Source organism: Chiloscyllium plagiosum, unplaced genomic scaffold, assembly GCF_037043375.1.
Source record: "Chiloscyllium plagiosum isolate Xiang-an unplaced genomic scaffold, Cpla_swu_hap1 HiC_scaffold_16, whole genome shotgun sequence".
Taxonomy (NCBI): domain Eukaryota; kingdom Metazoa; phylum Chordata; class Chondrichthyes; order Orectolobiformes; family Hemiscylliidae; genus Chiloscyllium; species Chiloscyllium plagiosum.
In genome coordinates, this window is record NW_028270154.1 from 16,451 (window position 1) to 37,281 (window position 20,831).

General features: G+C 42.4%; 1 protein-coding gene across 3 annotated transcripts in view; it reads right to left on the reverse strand.

Moving 5' to 3' along the window:
- Positions 1–581: 581 nt before the first annotated feature.
- The window catches only part of arap3 (ArfGAP with RhoGAP domain, ankyrin repeat and PH domain 3), a 363,864-nt gene continuing 343,614 nt past the window's right edge, over positions 582–20,831 (reverse strand). For 2 of the 3 annotated variants that reach the window (XM_087995076.1, XM_087995077.1), the window contains exons 29-31: positions 9,642–9,779; positions 6,315–6,353; positions 582–1,242 (exon numbers count right to left, since the gene is read on the reverse strand). In XM_087995076.1, the coding sequence (XP_087851202.1) occupies positions 964–1,242; positions 6,315–6,353; positions 9,642–9,779 (456 nt within the window). In that variant the 3' untranslated portion in view covers positions 582–963. The remainder of the gene's footprint in view (positions 1,243–6,314; positions 6,354–9,641; positions 9,780–20,831) is intronic. The other variant, XM_087995078.1, reaches the window with a different exon arrangement.

Here is a 20,831-nt window from a genome sequence, read left to right on the forward strand (position 1 = left end):
TATGTAACTGACAGTGCTATGTGCAACTGACATTAAAATGTGTAACTAACAGTACTATGTGCAACTGACAGTATTATGCGTAACTGACAGTACTACACATAACTGACTGTATTATGTGTAACTGACTGTACTATGTGTAACTAACAGTACGATGTGTAACTGACCAAACTATGTGTAATTGACAGGACTATGTGTCACTGACAATACTATGTCTAACTGACAGCACTGTGCGCAACTGACAGCACTATGGGTAACTGAGAGGACTATGGGTAACTGATAGGACTATGTGTAACTGATTGTACTATGTGTAACTGACAGTACCATGTGTAACTGACAGTACCATGTGTAACTGTCTGTCCTTTGTATAAGTGACTGTACAAGGTTTTTCAGATTGTGATAATAGCCTTATTATTTGTATTGTTTCCACATGTATGCTAATTAGTATGCTAATAGTTAGGGACTGAATTCATGGTTAGGGACAGATTTAGTTTTACACGAGAAATTCTGTCATGTAAACCTCAAGAAACATTCTGGATCTTCTTTTAACAAGATTGTTGAATTATTAAGCAAATCATTAAAAATCATAGCTAAAACACAATTATATTTATATGATACAATAAACATCGTCAATGATGAATAGCCAGAGCCTGAGGTCTAGATATCATTTGTCGAGAACATCATTTTGATTTTGTTTTCCTCATACTGCCCCTGGGTTTGTGACCTTCCCTGCTATTGTCAAATTTCAGCAAATCTGGTCTGTTAATTCCAGGATATAAAAACAGAAATTGCTGGAGAAACTTAGCAGATTGTGGCCATCAGCAGAGAGAGGAGAGTTAATGTTTCAAATCCGATATGATTATTCTTCTAATCTCCATGGCTGTGGTATTGTCATTATTGTCAGTATTACATGTCAGGAAGAAAAGCCAAGTCCTTTTCTCAGTAAATTGCTGAAATATCTATTTATCATAAATTGGTAAAGTCATGTTGAAGCTCATTCTTTCTGTGAATGGCAGAACTCAGCTCCTGCAAGAATTTTTCCTGTGCTGGTAAGGTTGAAACTGAGTTTGCAACGGAGTTTGACTTCAACTGTTCCACCAACATCGATGTGGTGTCCACTGGAGCGATATCTTGGTTAATTGACAACATTACACTGACATCCTGCACTTCCTCATAGACAGGTTCATTGTTAGTGTTCTCATCTTTCTCATGCTGTTCAAACATGTCATGTTGCATCTTCATTGGCTGCAAAGAAGCAAAGCAATGTTGATATGCAAGTAGTAATCTCAAAAAGGCAGAAACTAAACATTGCTTCAAGATATTGACATTGAGTAAAGGTTTAAACACTTTTCTTATCAGTTTAATTTGCTGTATAGAGGCATGCAATGTCCAAGATCATGTAAAGTGTAAAGTGATGAGAAATTTATCATGGATTTGGTTTGTGCAACTCTTCCCCATTATTAAGTCAGATGCCAACCTGCTATCACATATTATCAATCCATTCTACCCATTTACTGATGACAGTTATGACCCTGACTTCTTTATTCAGGGACAGGATTCAAGTATAGAATTCAAGAAGATGGACAGTGAAGTTCTTGAGCAGAATAAACTAAAAAGCAAGGAGAGTTTGGAGATTTTGGCAGATTTAAAAGTGAACAAATCCTAGGTCTGCATGAGTTATATCCCAGGCTGCTGTGGGAGGTGAGGAAGGAAGTTAAAGATCCAAATTTTAAATTGTCTCTGGCTGCAAGGAAGGTACTGGAATACTGGAGGACAGCTAACGTCATTCCACTTTACAAAAAGGGTGGTAAAGATAGACCAGTGAATTACAAACCATTGAGTCTCATATCAGTGGTAGGGGGACTATTGGAGAAAGTCGTGAATGAGGAAATTAATCTCCATTCAGAGAGGCAAGATTTGATCAGGGATAGTCAGAGGGAGGTCATGCCTGAAGAATTTAGTGTAATATTTTGTTCAGGTGATAATGTGTTTGGATAAGGTAGAGAAGTTGATCAGTTTATATGGATTTCAGCAAGGCCCTTCACAAGGTCCCAGATGGGACACTAATAAAGAAGGTAAAAGCTCGTGGGATCTAGATACCTTGGTAAGTTAGGTACAACACTGGCTTATGGTGGTAGAAGTCTGTTTGCGTTATCGGAGCCTGGTGTGCAGCGCGTACCACAGGAATCAGTGCTGAATCCTTTATTGTTTGTGATAGTCATAAATGATATCAATGCAAATAATACCATAAGAAATAGGAGCTGGAAAAGGCTATTTGACCCCTAAAGCCTACTCTACCATTTGACATTCCTCATGTTCACAGGCCTACCGTTATTATGAAGAATATATCTATCTGAGCCTTAACTATATCCACAAGGACTCTGACCCCACAGCTCTCTGTGGCAAGGAGTTCTAAGGACTCTCAACCCTCTGGAAGGGAAGAAAGTTCTCCTTGTTTCAGTCTTAAATTGGCATGTTTTTATTCTGAGCCTATGTCCTCTCTCCAAGGCTCTCCCATGAGGGGAATCATCCTCTCAAAATTTACCCTGTCAATCCTCTTAAGAAGTCAATGATATCACCCCTCTCTTCTAAACTCAAAGAACAAAAAAAATTTACAGCCAAGGAACAGGCCCTTCAGCCCTCCAAGCCTGAGCTGATCCAAATCCACTGTCTAAACCAGTCACCCAAATCCTAAGCATCTGTATCCCTCTGTTCCCCACCTACTCATGCATCTGTCCAGATCCATCTTAAATGAATCTAGCAGTGAGTGGACTCCCAATCTAGAACATAGAACATAGAAGAATACAGCGCAGTACAGGCCCTTCGGCCCTCGATGTTGTGCCGATCCAAGCCCACCTAACCTACACTAGCCCACTATCCTCCATATGCCTATCCAATGCCTGCTTAAATGCCCATAATGAGGGAGAGTCCACCACTGCTACTGGCAGGGCATTCCATGAACTCACGACTCGCTGAGTAAAGAACCTAGCCCTAACATCTGTCCTATACCTACCCCCCCTTAATTTAAAGCTATGCCCCCTTGTAATAGCTGACTCCATACTTGGAAAAAGATTCTCACTGTCGACCCTATCTAAACCCCTAATCATCTTATACACCTCTATCAAGTCACCCCTAAACCTTCTTTTCTCCAATGAAAACAACCCCAAGTGCCTCAGCCTTTCCTCATACGATCTTTCTACCATACCAGGCAACATCCTGGTAAACCTCCTCTGCACCCGTTCCAGTGCCTCCACATCCTTCCTATAGTATGGCGACCAAAACTGCACACAATACTCCAGATGTGGCCGCACCAGAGTCTTATACAACTGCAACATGACCTCAGTACTCCGGAACTCAATTCCTCTACCAATAAAAGCCAGTACGCCATATGCCTTCTTCACCGCATTATTTACCTGGGTGGCAACTTTCAAAGATTTGTGTACATGGACACCAAGATCCCTCTGCTCATCCACACTACCAAGTATCCGACCGTTAGCCCAGTACCCCATCTTTTTATTACTCTTACCAAAGTGAATCACCTCACACTTAGCTACATTGAACTCCATTTGCCACCTTTCTGCCCAGTTCTGCAGCTTATCTATATCCCGCTGTAACCTGCCACATCCTTCCGCACTGTCTACAACTCCTCCGACTTTCGTATCATCCGCAAACTTGCTCACCCAACCTTCTAACCCCTCCTCCAGGTCATTTATAAAAATGACAAACAGCAATGGTCCCAAAACAGATCCTTGCGGAACACCGCTAGTGACGGCACTCCAAGATGAACCTTTGCCATCAACTACTACCCTCTGTCTTCTTCCAGCCAGCCAACTCCTAATCCAAACCTCCAACTCACCCTCAATGCCATATCTCAGTATTTTTTTGCAGTAGTTTACCATGGGGAACCTTATCAAACACCTTACTGAAATCCATATACACCACATCTACTGCTTTCCCCTCGTCCACCTCCTTAGTCACCTTCTCAAAGAATTCAATAAGGTTTGTGAGGCACGACCTGCCCTCATAAAACAATCCCTTCATACCAGGGATCATCCTTGTGAACTTTCTCTGAACTGTCTCCAGTGAACTGATACCTTTCCTTAAGTAAAGGGACCAAAACCGGCCAGTATTCTAGATGTGATCTCACCAGCACCTTGTACAGTAGCAGTAAGACTTCCCTACTCTTATACTCCAACCCCTTGAAATAAGGGCCAACATTCCATTTGCCTTCCTGCACCTATGTGCTAGCTTTCTGTGTTTCATGCACAAGTCCCCCCAAGTCCCTTTGAGTTGAGTTTTGTGCAACTTTTCTCCAATTAAATAATATTCTGTTCTTTTATTCTCCCTTCCAAAATGAACAACTTCCCATTTTCCCATATTATACTCCATTTGCCAACTTTTTGCCCATTTATTTAACGTATCAATATCTCTCTGTTTGTATCTCCCTCAAAACCTGCTTTTCCACTACAAATTTGTGTCATCTACAAATTTGGCTGCACTGCATTCACTTGCTTCTTCAATTAATATATATTGTAAACAGTTGTGGTCACAACACTGATTCTTGTGGAACCCCACTGGTCACAGATCACCAACCTGAGAAAGAACACCTTATTGCCACTCACTGTTTCCTGCCTGTGAGCCAATTCTCTATCCATGTCAATATACTACCCCCAAAACTATGGGCTCTTATCTATTACTTAACCTTTTGTGAGGTATCTTGTTGAATGCCTCCTGGAAGCCCAAATACAACACAGCTATTGGTTCCCCTCTTATCTGTTACACCTCTATCCAGTCTGATTAAGACTTCTTCAAAAAACCCAAATAAATTAGTCAGACACTATTACTTTTCATGAAGTCAGGCTGACTCTGCTTGAGTATATTATGATTTTGCAAATATTCTGTTATGTCTTCCTTAACAATTGATTTCATTATTTTTCCATCATTAGCTGCTCGCTAATTGGCTTGTAATTATCTGCTTTGTATTCCCTTTTTGAATAGTGGTATCACATTAGGGGTTTAACAAACCTTTGGTACTTCACCAGAACTCAATGATTTTTGGAAAATTACAACCAATGCATCCACTGTCTCTATAGTCATTTCTTTTTGGATCCTAGGTGGAATGTGGGGAGGGTTGTGGGGCATGATAAATAAGTTTGCAAATGACACAAAGATTGGCTGGCTGATTGATAGTGAAGAAGTTACAGGAGGGTATAAATGGATTGATCAGATGGATAGATCAGTGGCTGATGAAATTTAACCCGAATAAATGTGAGTTGATGCACTTTGGAAGTAGTAAAGAGGCAAGGAAGTACTCAATGAATAGCAAGACACTGGGAAGCTCAGAAGAACAGGGAGGTCTTGAGGTGCTTATACACAGACTCCGGAAGGTGACAGGGCAGGTTAGTATAGTAGTTATGAAGGCATATTGGAAACTTTTGTTAGAAATTTATTTGTTCACAGTAGATGGGCATTTTTGGTTAGGCCAATATTTATTGCCCTTTGTGAAATTGCCCAGAGACCAGTTCAGGATCATCTAAAATCCTCTTGTGATATCAATATTCTGCTTCAGGAAGGAGGCAAAAATACTTATTCTCATACATTATTCCTTTTGCTAGCCTCTGAATTTGAAAACTTCTCTCCTCATCTGGGAAATGTTGTTTGTTAGGGGTTCACAGGACTTGCTGGCTTGAGGAAGAAATATTACTTTCCGTGTTCTTTTTGAACCTTATTAGAATATGTGTACCTAGGTATGAGACTGTCCCTGAAAGTGCCAGATTTCCACAGCACTGAGCTCTGCAAGATCTGGGTTCTCTACCCCACTCCCATTTCCTTTTACCTAGTGTTTCTCCATTTCATTCATCAATGCTATGTATTTCAAAGCCATGTGATTAGAGATCAACCTTATAATTTAAGGATGTGATTCAGAAGTTGGTAATGTTGCCTGTGATACCTGTCCAATGGCCCAAATAAGTTTGGCCAATAAGAATAATAACATAATAAGAATAATAACATAAAGGCCTCAAGCAGCCTGGAATGTTGATTTTTAAAATAAAAAATGGTGAAACCACTTTCACAATATAATTTTCAAATTTTCATTGATGGTAGCACTTTTAACATCAACCAAAATAAATCAACAATTTCTACCAAGTCAAAGCACAAAGCCAAAATGCAACAAAGTGAATTTACTTCTATGATATTACCATAGAGCTGCTTGAACATGTTATTACAATCATGTAACCATGCTTAAAAGCCCCTGTGCAGATCTCAAATAAATTTTGCAGCTACCTGCTGTCAGACAGTAGCACAGATATACTTACAAAAAACATTGATAGCGTTCTCCGAGCATGTAGACGTCGCTGGAAGGAAATGGTGACAAAGACAATAAGCAAAGCAAGAAGCACAATTATGCACAACAGAAACTCAACAAGAAGGTCATCAACATTCAGCTCGCACATAAGAGTAACTGGCAAACAAGACACATGACCACACAACTTTCTATATGTGTTCTTGGAAGAGGACAAGGTTGGCTGACGTGCTTCCTTACCACATTTTTCAAGATAAGGAAGTTATGAATTTACGTAAAGGCTATTAAAAATCTGGAACTTCCAGTCTGAAGGAGGCTACAAACATTTCAGCAATTGCAGCTTTTATGAAGCACTGGGAGATACATTTAAAGCAGATTTAATGAAAATATGTTAACACAGTGATAACGTCAGAGTCACATACTTAAGGAGAAGGAGCTAGAAAGGAGCTAGAGTTCTGAATCACATGTGAAGAATATGTGTATCTATAGATTATGGAAAACATTCTTGCAGAAAGTTCCATGTAGTATAATGGTGTGTGATCACAATCTCCGGTAACATACTATCTATGAAGCCTTGGGCAGATCACTACCACAAAACCTTCTTTTTGGTATTAGTCTCTGTTGCTGATACTAAGGATGCCAATACTAAGTCTTCAGCAGAGGAGAGGCTTAATCCTGCTAAACAGCAAAGATTTAATGCACTGCACTTCATAGCCAGTTTTAGTACATCTGAGATAGATAATGGTCTCTTGTGAGTCATCAGACTCAACCAAAGAGTAAATACACATTACTATTAGCTACTTGTTTTTTGCATTAGAACTAATGGCACTGCAAACATTGTTTCCAAATGACCTAGAATTGGTTAGCTTCTCCCAGGAATAGATCATGTGCTTTAACTTTGCGAACTGACTCCCTGTAGGGGACCTTATCAAAAGCGTCTGAACATGCTAGACACATCAACTCCCTTTATCAATTTTATCAGTATTATCCCCAAAAAATTCTAACAAATTTGTGGAACATGATTTTCCATTTGCAAATCAATACTGACAAAGCTCAATCAGATTTTTATCCACTTGGTGACCCTCAAGTTAAATGAGATATTGTTTCTCTGGAATGAGAGAGCAGCCCTATGGCCCTAGGGCCACGTTACCTTTACCTTTTAGATGGATTCTAGCATTTTCCCAACTACTGATATAAGGTTGATGGGTCTATAGATCACAGATTTTTACCTTGTTTCTTGTTCCTTTCTTAAATAGTCTGTTTACTGTCTTCCAATTTGCAGGAATCATTCCAAAATAATTGGAATTTTGGAAGATGATGACTAATGCATTCACTATCACTATAGTCACCCCCTTCAACACTCTGGCCAACTGATCATATCAACTGAAATATGTCAACTCCATCAACTTAATAATCAACAGGGCCTTTCATTCCTTGTGATTTCATCTGAGCTGTGATGTGGAATTGTAACCAATGTGTTTCATGCCTAAGGATACAACTGTAATCCAGCAACTTAATATTTCACCAAATTCTTCTTGGTGGGACAATTGAAAAATACCCATAGTGCAATAGTTTTATATTCAACACATCAGTGTACCACAAAAAATTGTTTCTGACAACAGTCCATAATTCACCATTGCACCCATTCAGGACATGAAGGAGTGAGGTATTTAACACATTACTCCCTGTCCTCACTATCCTCATTCTCAGGGTCTTGCAGAATGCACTCCATGGTGAACTCCATGATATTTCAGTGCAAAGCTCCTTGGATAGTTATATAAAACTACTGTGCTACTCAACTAGGCAATGGTTCACCCTCACCATCAACTCTTACGTTTCAAAAGCAGATCTGCACAGATTTTTCTCACACACTCTCAGCACCTAATCATCATACAAAAAGCTTTGTTTGAACAAAATTAGAAATTGGTACTGGAGCATGGTTATCAAGCATGGAAACAGTTATTTCAAATTGCATCAGAACATTGCATCTGATTTTGAGATCTTTTTACAAATGTATGGGATTGTGAAAAGATAGTCCAATGGTTTTCATGGTCCAGATCATGTGGTAAACAGTGGTACAAATCCTAAATGAAACAGAGCACAAAATTGACACATCAGAATATACATTGTACACAAGCAATCGTTCATCATACAAGAGGATGACTCCAGTACTGAGAGTCTCACACAAGACAATAACCATACATTTATAGCTTGTGATATGTAACCATCCACAATGAAATGTAGTATACCAGAGACTGAACTGAAGCTAAATGGCTGAGAAATTATATAAGCCACAGACAGAATATTGCGTACAGTTCTGGTCACCACATTATCGGAAGGATGTGATTGCACTAGAGAGCATTTGGATAAAATTCAACAGATGTTGCTTGGGATGAAAAGTCTCAGTTATGAGGAGAGATTGGGCAAGCTGGGTTTGTTTTCTTGGAGTAGAGGAGGCTGAGAAAAAAAATGATTAACGTATAAAAATTTATGAGAGGCTTAAACAGGGTAGATTGTGAAAATCTTTTCCCCATGGCAGATATGTCTAAGACCAGAGGGCATAAGTTTAAGCTGAGGAGTAAAAGATTGTCACTCAGGGAAAGGTAGAAATATTGAATGAGCTGCCTGAGACGGTCGTGGAGGCAGGTACGCTTGCAACATTTAAGAAGCATCTGATGAGCACTTAAAATGCTAGGGAACAGTAATCTATGGACCAAGTGCACGTAAATAAGATTAGTGTGGTTTGATTTTTGTCAGTTGGCACAAACATGGCAAGCAAAAGAGCCTGATTTCTATGCTGTATGACTCTCTAAATAGCAACCCTGAATTGATGCAACTTGCTCTCTATCACTCAAACACTTTATTGTGTGGCTCAACAAATGGAATGAAGAGTGATATCAATAATATCATCATAATTCAATAAATATGGATTCAAGAAATATTGACTTTTGAATTCAAAGTAGGCAAGGAAGTAACACCAAGCATTTCAGGTTGGCAGCCTGTTTTACACATTGAATAACCAGCTTTTCTAATGACTTCAACATTAAAGAAAATATCAGAAATATGTTAAACAGGAAGGTAAAGTGCTTATGTTCATTTTCAGTCATGTCCAGGATGAATTTATACAAAAGTCAATGAAAGCAGGTAGCTGCTCTGCTATTGTTGCAGCACCCCTCTTATCAGTGCCCAACTGCTGCATTCGATAAGGTCACTGAATAAGGAGCGTCCTTAACTTCCTTTAGTGATACAGGTGGCCAGATAATGTGCATTGGTCATGAGCTCCCTGCAGCCAATGTAATGTGCAACCGAAAACCATCGACAATACAGAATCAAATTTTACCAGTGTTTGGTTTGCTGACAACATCATGGCATTGCTGTCATCCCCATGAATTGGAATGAGTGGCATGGTTCCAAATTTCTGCTTGGATACATCAGATGATGAATGACGCCTCAGAATTGCAGGCCGTAGATCATCGTGCTGATAGAAAGGAAAGATTACATTACACTCATGACTACAGTTCAGAAGAATTTATTTGGCTGTAAGGTGCTTTAAGGTGCTATATAAATACAAGTTATTTTATTTATTTTTATCATCTGAAACGTGAATCCATTGCTTCAAAAGTGTTCTTTTTCACAACCTGAAAAAACAATAGGCTCTACTTTGAAGCATATATTTGCAAAATTCCAATAACTGGAACTGCTTTTATAGGATTCCACAAGAAATCTCAAAATGCACAAATATAGATAAGAATGCAAAGACAAGAAAGAACTATTTTAAAAATAAATAACCTGTTTATCCCATTAAGTCCACTCCTTCTATATCTAACCGAACATAAATCGCAAGTGATCTTCTTTATTCTTGAGGAAATGTTGATAGTTTATTGCACGGATAACAAATTTTAGTAGCAAATCTCAGAACGTTAATCTGTCAAATAGGGAAAGTAGAGGCAGGAAGGTGAGATCATTGGACAAGTAAACAAGAGCCCCAAATAGTCATGAGAAAATGAACAGAGTGAGAGAGAGAGAGAGAGAGAGAGAAAGAGAGAGAAAGAGAGTGAAACCAACCAACCCACACTGCTAACTGACACAGCAGTGAACCTGCACAGTTACTGCCTTTGCTGTTTGAATTCATGTATCGCTGGACATCAGAGTGTGTATAGGAAATCTTAGCAAACAGTGGAATTCACTTCTGATCTTGGAGTAACCTGTGTGAGAGAGGTCACAGCACAGAAACAGATAAGTGAACATTTTTAAGTATAACCTTGCTGTAGATCTACAATAGTGAGTAGAGTGGGTTATTTCATCATTCGATGTTTTATTGAGATATGTGTCTTGATTAAACTTAAAAATATAAACCATAAGTATTAAGTTAGCCTTGAGCATTGTTTTATCGAGGAGTAAGACAGTGCTAATTTCTGGGTCTGTAGATTGGAAGAAACAAGAATGGCACGGAGTAGAATGATATGCTCTTCTTGTCGGATGTGGGAGTTTCGGGAGAATTTACGTGTTACTGAGGATTATATCTGCGATAAATGTTGTTGGGTTGCAAGTCCTATCAGATCAAATGAATCAGTTGGAGAAACAGTTAGGGACAATGATGAATTTATAAGAGCACAGGGGTGTGATGGATGGCAGTTATAGGAAGGGAGAAAAGCCATAGATACTGTCACATAGATGGGTTAACTCCAGGAAAGGTAAGAGAGGTAGGTAGGTAGTGCAGGAGCCTTCTGTGGCTATGCCCCATTTCAAACAAGTATGCTGTTATGGAAAATGTAGGGGGTCATGGATTCTCAGGAGAATGTAGCAAGAGCAGCCAAGTTTCTAGTGTCAAGACTGGCTCTAATGCAATGAGGGGTACATCGGGTTCCAAGAGATCAATTGTGTTGGGGACACCCTAGTCTGAGGCACAGACTGATGTTTCTGTGGCCAGCAGTGAAAGATCAGAATGGTGTATTGCCTCCCTAGTGCCAGGATCAAGGATGTCTCAGAGAGGGTGCAGAATGTTCTCAAGGGGGAGAGGGCCCAGCAGGAGGTCATTGTACATATTGTACATAATCACCTGATGAAGGAGCGTCGCTCCGAAAGCTAGTGTGCTTCCAATTAAACTTGTTGGACTATAACCTGGTGTTGTGTGATTTTTAACATTGTACACATTGGAATCAATGACATAGGAAGGGAAAAGGATGAGATTCTGAAGGGAAAATACAGAGAGTTAGGCAGGAATTTATAAAGGTGATCCTCGAGAGTAGTAATATCTGGATTACTCCCGGTGCTACGAGCTAGTGAGGGTTGGAATAGGAGGATAGAGCAGATGAATGCATGGCTGAGGAGCTGGTGAGTGGGAGAAGGATTCGCATTTTTGGATCATTGGAATCTCTTCTGGGGTAGAAGTGACCTGTACAAGAAGGACGGATTGCACCACAATTGGAAGGGGACTAATATACTGGCAGGGAGATTTGCTAGAGCTGCCTGGGAGGATTTAAACTAGTAAGGGGGGTGGTGTTGGGGGAGGGTGGGAGGAGATACTGAGATAGGATACTGAGATAAGAGATCAAACTGAGACTGGTACAGTTGAGAAGAGAGTCAAACAGTCAGGGCAGGCAGGGACAATGCAGAGAACAAGGTAGGACTGATAAATGAAACTGCATATATTTCAATGCAAGAGGCCTAAAAGGGAAGGCAGATGAACTCAGGGCATGGTTAGAAACTTAGGACTGGGATATCATAGCAATTAGGAAAACATTGCTCAGGGATGGACAGGATTGGCAGCTTAATGTTCCAGGATACAAATGATACAGGAAGGACAGAAAGGGAGGCAAGTGAGGAGGGTGAGTGGAGTTTTTGATAAGGGATAGCGTTACAGCTGTATTGAGGGAGGATATTCTTGGGAATACATCCAGGGAAGTATTTGGGTGGAACTGAGAAATAAGAAAAGAATGATTACTTTATTGGGATTGTATTATAAACCCCCTAATAGTTAGCGGGAAACTGAGAAACAAATTTGTAAGGATATTTCAGTTATCTGTAAGAATAATAGAGAAGTTATGGTTGGGGATTTTAACTTTCGAAAGATAGACTGGGACTGCCATAGTGTTAAGGATTTAGATGGAGAGGAATTTGGCAAGTGTGTACAAGAAAATTTTCTGATTCAGTATGTGGAGGCACCTATGAGAGAAGGAGCAAAAGTTAACACTCTTGGGGAAATAAGGCAGGTGACTGAGGTGTCAGTGGGGGAGCACTTTGGGGCCATCGACTATAATTCTCTTAGTTTAAAGTAGTGATGGAAAAGGATAGACAGAATCTAAAAGTTGAAGTTCTAAATTGGAGGAAGGCTAATTTTGACGGTATCAGGCAAGAACTTTCAAAAGGAGAAAGTGAGGACTGCAGATGCTGGAGATCAGAGCTTAAAAATGTGTTGCTGGAAAAGCGCAGCAGGTCAGGCAACTGATTCCTGAAGAAGGGCTTATGCCTGAAATGTCGATTCTCCTTCTCCTTTGATGCTGCCTGACCTGCTGCGCTTTTCCAGCAACACATTTTTAAGAACTTTCAAAAGCTGATTGTGGGCAGACGTTTGTAGGTAAAGAGATGGCTGGAAAATGGGATGCCTTCAGAAATGAGATAACTAGAGTCCAGAGACAGTATATTCTTGTTAGAGTGAGAGGAAAGGCTAGTGGGTATAGGGAATGCTGGATGATGAGAGAAATTGAGGGTTTGGTTAAGAAAAAGAAGGAAGCATATGTCAGGTATAGACAGGAGAGATCGAATGAATCCTTAGAAGAGTATTAAGGCAGTAGGAGTATACAGGGGATGGGGTGGGACCACTTGCCACAGCAGATTCGCCGCCGCCGATTAGCCACTGCCCTTTGACCACTGAAGACGATTCGCCACCACAAATAGAAGTATATACAATATTGGATGAACCCCATCAAGTCTTTTTGCTAAAATACAATATACCTGAGAGAATAAAATAGGGGCTATGTTGAACATACCATCCACAAACCACGTTGGTTATGCTAAATGATGTATCCAAGATTCCCTACCAAATATGATTATACGATTACTTCCTTGACCATCCAATATTGTATATACTTCTATCAAATAAGCAGCGTTCAACATATGTATGCATGTTTGAAATGGTGAAGTCCTTGGTACCTAATCCCAGGCAGCAGTATATCCATTGTGACTTTGAGAGAATATTTTCCAGAAATTAGAATTAGGGGCTGTTTCTTTCATTTGGCACAAAGTATGCATAGACATAATGCTGCAGTTGGAGCAACTCGTCAATACAACACCAATCCTGATTATGCTTTAAAAGCAAAAATGATAATTGCTTTGGCTTTTATCTTTATATATAAATAGTGCATAACTATCAAATGAACTAAAAATTTCATTGTTTAATATTAATAGGATCATTCGGGAGGCAGAGGGGGTCATAGATCGGAGCTTTAGGGAAGTAGTAACTCCAAAGATGGCAGCTAGATGGGTGACAGTGAGGGGGACTGGGAGGAAGCAGCCAGTGCAGGGACCCCCTGCGGCCGTTCCCCTCAAGAACAAGTATACCGTTTTGGATACTTGTGGGGGGGACGACTTACCAGGGGTAAGTAACGGGGCTCAGGCCTCTGGCACGGAGCCTGTCCCCCTTACTCAGAAGGGAAGGGTGGAGAAGAGCAGAGCAATAGTAATTGGGGACTCAATAGTTCGGGGCACAGATAGGCGGTTTTGTGGGAACGAGAGAGACTCACGTTTGGTATGTTGCCTCCCAGGTGCAAGGGTACGTGACGTCTCTGATCGTGTTTTCCGGGTCCTTAAGGGGGAGGGGGAGCAGCCCGAAGTCGTGGTCCACATTGGCACCAATGACATAGGTAGGAGGAGCGCTGAGGATGTTAGACAGGCTTTCAGGGAGCTAGGTTGGAAGCTCAGAGTTAGAACGAACAGAGTTGTTGTCTCTGGTTTGTTACCCGTGCCACGTGATAGAGAGTCGAGGAATAGGGAGAGAGAACAGTTAAATGCGTGGCTACAGGGATGGTGCAGGAGGGAGGGATTCCGGTATTTGGATAACTGGGGTTCTTTCTGGGGAAGGTGGGACCTCTATAAACAGGATGGTCTGCACCTGAACCAGAGGGGCACCAGTATCCTTGGCGGGAGGTTTGCTAGTGCTCTTGGGGGGGGGTTTAAACTAACTCTGCAGGAGCATGGGAACCCAGACTGTAGCTTTAGGGTGCAGGACCTGGAGTGTAGGGAGGTTAGGAACATGGCATCATTTTCAAAGGAGGGTGCCTGTAAACAGGGAAGTGGCTTGAAGTGTGTATACTTCAATGCAAGAAGTATACGAAATAAGGTAGGTGAACTTGCAGCGTGGGTTGGTACCTGGGACTTCGATGTTGTGGCTATTACGGAGACATGGGTAGAACAGGGACAGGATTGGCTGTTGCAAGTTCCAGGGTTCAAATGTTTTAGTAGGGTCAGAGGTGGGGGCAAAAGAGGGGGAGGTGTGGCATTGCTTGTCAAAGATAGTATTACAGCTGTGGAAAGGACGATGGATGAAGACTCGCCATCAGAGGTAGTTTGGGCTGAGGTTAGGAATAGGAAAGGTGAGGTCACCCTGTTAGGAGTTTTTTACAGGCCTCCTAATAGTCCTAGAAACGTAGAAGAAAGGATTGCGAGGATGATTCAAGAGAAGAGTGAAAGTAATAGGGTGGTTGTTATGGGGAACTTTAACTTTCCTGATATTGATTGGGAAAGCTATAGCTCAAGTTCGTTAGATGGGTCAGTGTTTGTCCAATGTGTGCAGGAGGGTTTCCTGACACAATATGTAGATAGGCCAACAAGAGGTGAGGCCATACTGGATTTGGTTCTGGGTAATGAACCAGGCCAGGTGTTAGAATTAGAGGTAGGTGAGCACTTTGGGGACAGTGACCACAATTCGGTGACTTTTACTCTAGTGATGGAGAGGGATAAGAGTGCACTACAGGGCAAGAGTTATAGCTGGGGGCAGGGAAATTATGATGCGGTGAGGCATGACTTAGGATGTGTGGCCTGGAAAAGTAAGCTTCAAGGCAAGGGTGTAATTGATATGTGGAGCTTGTTCAAGGAGCAACTATTGAGTGTCCTTGATAAGTATGTACCCATCAGGCAGGGAGGAAAGGGTCGTGTGAGGGAGCCGTGGTTTAATAAGGAATTGGAATCCCTTGTTAAATGGAAGAGGGCGGCCTATGTAAAGATGAGGCGTGAAGGTTCAATTGGGGCGATTGAGAGTTATAAGGTAGCCAGGAAGGACCTGAAGAGAGAGCTAAGAGCAGCAAGGAGGGGACATGAAAGGTCCTTAGTTGGTAGGATTAGGGAAAACCCTGAGGCTTTCTATAGGTATGTCAGGAATAAAAGAATGACTATGGTAGGAATAGGTCCAGTCAAGGATAGTAGTGGGAAGTTGCATGTGGAGGCTGAAGAGATTGGGGAGACACTGAATGAATACTTTTCGTCAGTATTCACTCAGGAACAGGACATTGTTGTCGATGTGAGTACCGAGTCACAATTAAGTAGAATGGATGGCTTTGAGGTATGTAGAGAAGAGGTGTTGGAAATCCTGGAAAGGGTGAAAATAGATAAGTCCCCTGGGCCTGATGGCATTTATCCTAGGATTCTCTGGGAAGCAAGGGAGGAGATTGCAGAGCCATTGGCCTTGATTTTTATGTCCTCGTTGTCTACAGGAGTAGTGCCAGAAGATTGGAGGCTAGCAAATGTGGTTCCCTTGTTTAAGAAGGGGAGTAGGGATAACCCTAGTAACTATAGGCCGGTGAGTCTCACTTCTGTTGTGGGTAAAATCTTAGAGAGAATTGTAAGGGATAGGATTTATGAACATCTGGATAGGAATAATGTGATCAAGGATAGTCAGCATGGTTTTGTGAAGGGCAGGTCGTGCCTCACAAACCTTATTGAATTCTTTGAGAAGGTGACTAAGGAGGTGGATGAGGGGAAAGCAGTAGATGTGGTGTATATGGATTTTAGTAAGGCATTTGATAAGGTTCCCCATGGTAGACTACTGCAAAAAATACGGAGGTATGGCATTGAGGGTGAGTTGGAGGTTTGGATTAGGAGTTGGCTGGCTGGAAGAAGACAGAGGGTAGTAGTTGATGGCAAAGGTTCATCTTGGAGTGCTGTCACTAGCGGTGTTCCGCAAGGATCTGTTTTGGGACCATTGCTGTTTGTCATTTTTATAAATGACCTGGAGGAGGGGTTAGAAGGTTGGGTGAGCAAGTTTGCGGATGATACGAAAGTCGGAGGAGTGGTAGATAGTGAGGAAGGATGTGGCAGGTTACAGCGGGATATTGATAAGCTGCAGAACTGGGCAGAAAGGTGGCAAATGGAGTTCAATGTAGCTAAATGTGAGAGTAATAAGAAGATGGGGTACTGGGCTAACGGTCGGATACTTGGTAGTGTGGATGAGCAGAAAGATCTTGGTGTCCATGTACACAAATCTTTGAAAGTTGCCACCCAGGTAAATAGTGCGGTGAAGAAGGCATATGGCGTACTGGCTTTTATTGGTAGAGGAATTGAGTTCCGGAGTACTGAGATAATGTTGCAGTTGTATAAGACTCTGGTGCGGCCGCATCTGGAGTATTGTGTGCAGTTTTGGTCCCCATACTATAGGAAGGATGTGGAGGCACTGGAACGGGTGCAGAGGAGGTTTACCAGGATGTTGCCTGGTATGGTAGGAAGATCGTATGAGGAAAGGCTGAGGCACTTGGGGCTGTTTTCATTGGAGAAAAGAAGGTTTAGGGGTGACTTGATAGAGGTGTACAAGATGATTAGGGGTTTAGATAGGGTCGACAGTGAGAATCTTTTTCCACGTATGGAGTCAGCTATTACAAGGGGGCATAGCTTTAAATTAAGGGGGGGTAGGTATAGGACAGATGTTAGGGCTAGGTTCTTTACTCAGCGAGTCGTGAGTTCATGGAATGCCCTGCCAGTAGCAGTGGTGGACTCTCCTTCATTATGGGCATTTAAACGTGCATTGGATAGGGATATGGAGGATAGTGGGCTAGTGTAGGTTAGGTGGGCTTGGATCGGCGCAACATCGAGGGCGAAAGGGCCTGTACTGCGCTGTATTCTTCTATGTTCTAATGTGAGATTTTACTGCCACTATAAAGATTTTTACAATTATATTTCCTTTTTCTGGTGAAAGTTTGTAACTCATTTTTATATATAAACCAATAAAATGATATTTATTTTACTTCTTTTTTTAATCAATATGTAGTATGTAGTTGTATAAATAAAGGGGACTGAGAAGTATGAAAGAAGAGGCGGGAGGGAAAACAATCACTACAGATATATCTTTCCGGTGGCGAATAGTCTCCAGAGGTCAAACGACCCCAGCAGAGAAACGCTGGTGGCGAACTGGCAGTGGCTAATCATTGGCGGTGAATCTGCCGTGGTGAATATTCACCAACCCACAGGGGAGCCTTGATTATCCGAACGAGATGGGCGGGCATTATTTCATTCGGACAATCGATTACTCGGTTAATTGATTAAATGCCTTTCCTCTGGGGCTCAGAGTTTTAAAAGTCTGCTCCCCGTTCAGGAGACTGCAGCAGCACAGAGCGCGTGAGCCCCCGCACCCAACTCCACCCCCAGCCATCACCGTCCACCCGACCCCAACACCGCCCCCCGTCCCCAACCCTGTTCAACACTGCATCCCTGCCCGCAACCCCGTCCAACACCGCCCCTGACACCAAGCCTATCCAACACTGTCCCCAACCCCGTCCAACACCGCCCACCCGACCCCAACACCGCCTCCTGCCCCCAACCCCGTCCAACACAGCCCCGACCCCAACACCGCCCCCGACCCCGTCCAACACCGCCCCTGACCCCAAGCCCGTCCAACACCACCCCCAACCTCGTCCAACACTGCCCCCCGACCCCAATACCAGCCCCCACCCGCAACCCTGTCCAACACTGCACTTCCACCCGCAACCCCATTCAACACCGCCCCCACCCGCAACCCCGTCCAACACCGCCCCTGATCCCAACACTGCCCCCCTCCCCACCCAACAGCGCCCCTCCCGACCCCAAACCCGTTCAAATCCCCCCCCCACGTGCAGTCCCCGAGTGCCCCCAACCCCTCTCTGGGGCAGCCGGACTGGACACCAACAATAAGACTGTTGTTGCTTTGTGGGGTAAGTCTCCAAATAGCGCGCGCACACACACACCTTTTTGATACTTTTGCCCTGTACAGGACAATGTTGGAGAGATTATCCAGGGAAGGTGGGGTTTAGGATACACCCCTCTGTAAAACTCCAGGGAAAGTGGGGGAAGAGAGAAGAGGGTGGGACGTCAGTAATTTGGAGACGGTGCCTGTTATTCACTGTAAACAAAAGACACGATCACTGCTGGAAACATGCCTTTGATGCAATGTTTCTATCGGGATCTCGAGATCTCCTTCGAATAATCCGATTTTTGGATAATTGGCATTCAGATAATTGAGGTTCCTCTGTACTTCAGAGGGAAATCAGGAGGGCAAAAAGGGGACATGAGATATCTTTGGCAAATAGGGTTAAGGAGAATCCAAACGGTTTTTACAAATACATTAAGAACAAAAGGGTAACTAGGGAGAGAAAATAGAGCTCTCAAAGATTAGCAAGGTGGCCTTTGTGTGGAGCCACAGGAGATGGGGAGATACTAAATGAGTATTTTGCATCAGTGTTTACCCTGGAGAAGGACATGGAAAAAATAGAATGTAGGAAATATTGGTGACATCTTGAAAAATGTCTGTATTACAGAGGAAGAAGTGCTGGATGTCTTGAAACGCATAAAAATTTATAAATCTCTAGGACCTGATCAGGTGTACCCGAGAACTCTGTGGGAAGCTCGGGAAGTGATTGCTGCGCCTCTTGCTGAGATATCGAGAGTCACAGGTGAGGTGTTATAAGACTGGACGTTGGCTAACATGGTGCCAGTATTTAAGGCAGGTGGCAAGGACAAGCCAGGGAACTATAGACCGGTGAGCCTGACGTCGGTGGTTGGCAAGTTGTTGGAGACAGTCCTGAGGGACAGGATAACATTTATTCGTAAAGGCAAAGACTGATTAGGGGTAGGTTTTGTGCATGGGAAATCATGTCTCTTGAACTTGATTGAGTTTTTTGAAGAAGTAACAAAGAGAATTGATGAGGGCAGAGCGGTTGATGTGATCTATATGGTCTTCAGTAAGGCATTCAACAAGGTTCCCCATGGGAGACTGATTAGCAAGGTTAGATCACATGGAATATAGGGAGAACTAGCCATTTGGATACAGAACTGGCTTGAAGGTAGAAGGCAGAAGGTGGTGGTGGAGAGTTGTTTTTAGACTGGGTGGAGTACCAGTGGAGTGCCACAAGGATGGGTGCTGGGTCCGCTACTTTTTGTCATTTATACAAATGATTTAGATGTGAGCATAAGACGTATAGTTAGTAAGATTGCAGATGACACCAAAATTGGAGGTGTAGTGGACAGCGAAGAAGGTTACCTCAGATTACAACAGGATCTGGACCAGATGGGTGGCGGATGGAGTTTAATTTAGATAAATGCGAGGTGCTGCATTTTGGGAAAGCAAATCTCAGCAGGGCTTATACACTTAATGGTAAGATCCTCGGATGTGTTACTGAACAAGGATATCTTGAAATGCAGGTTCATTGTTCCTTTAAAGTAGAGTTGCAGGTAGATAGGATAGTGAAGAAGGCATTTGGTATGCTTTCCTTTATTGATCAGAATATTGAGTATAGGAGTTGGGAGGTTACGTTGCGACTGTACAGGACATTGGTTAGGCCACTTTTGGAATATTGCATACAATTCTGGTCTCCTTCCTATCGAAATGATGTTGCGAAACTTGAAAGGGTCCAGAAAAGATTTACAAGAATGTCACCAGGGTTGGAGGATTTGAGCTATAGGAAGAGGCTGAAATGGCTGGGGCTGTTTTCGAGGGGAGCATTGGAGGCTGAGGGGTGACCTTATAGATGTTTATGGAATCATGAGGGGCATGGATAGGATAAATAGACAATGTCTTTTACCTGGGGTGGGGGAGTCCAGAACTAGAGGCCATAGGTTTAGGGTGAGAGGGTAAAGATATAAAAGAGACCTAGGGGGCAACATTTTCAAGCAGAGAGTGGTACGTGCATGGAATAAGCTGCCAGAGGAAGTGGTGGAGGTTGGTATGATTGCAATATTTAGAAGGGTATATGAATTGGAAGGGTTTGGAGAGATAATGGGCTGGGTGCTGGCAAGTGGAATGAGGTTAGGTTAGGATATCTGGTCGGCATGGATGAGTTGGACTGAAGGATCTGATTCTGTGCTGTACATCTATATGGCTCTAAGGTTGATGGTGAAATTTTAATACAATATTATCTGGAAATGAAAGGTAGACTAATGGAGCCAACATAACTAATGTCATTTTAAAAAAACAATCGACTTCACAAAAAGCCTTTTGGAAAAGCATTTGTCACTGTTATCTGATCTAGCCTCCATGAAACACCAGACACAGAGCAATTTGGCTGATGCTGAA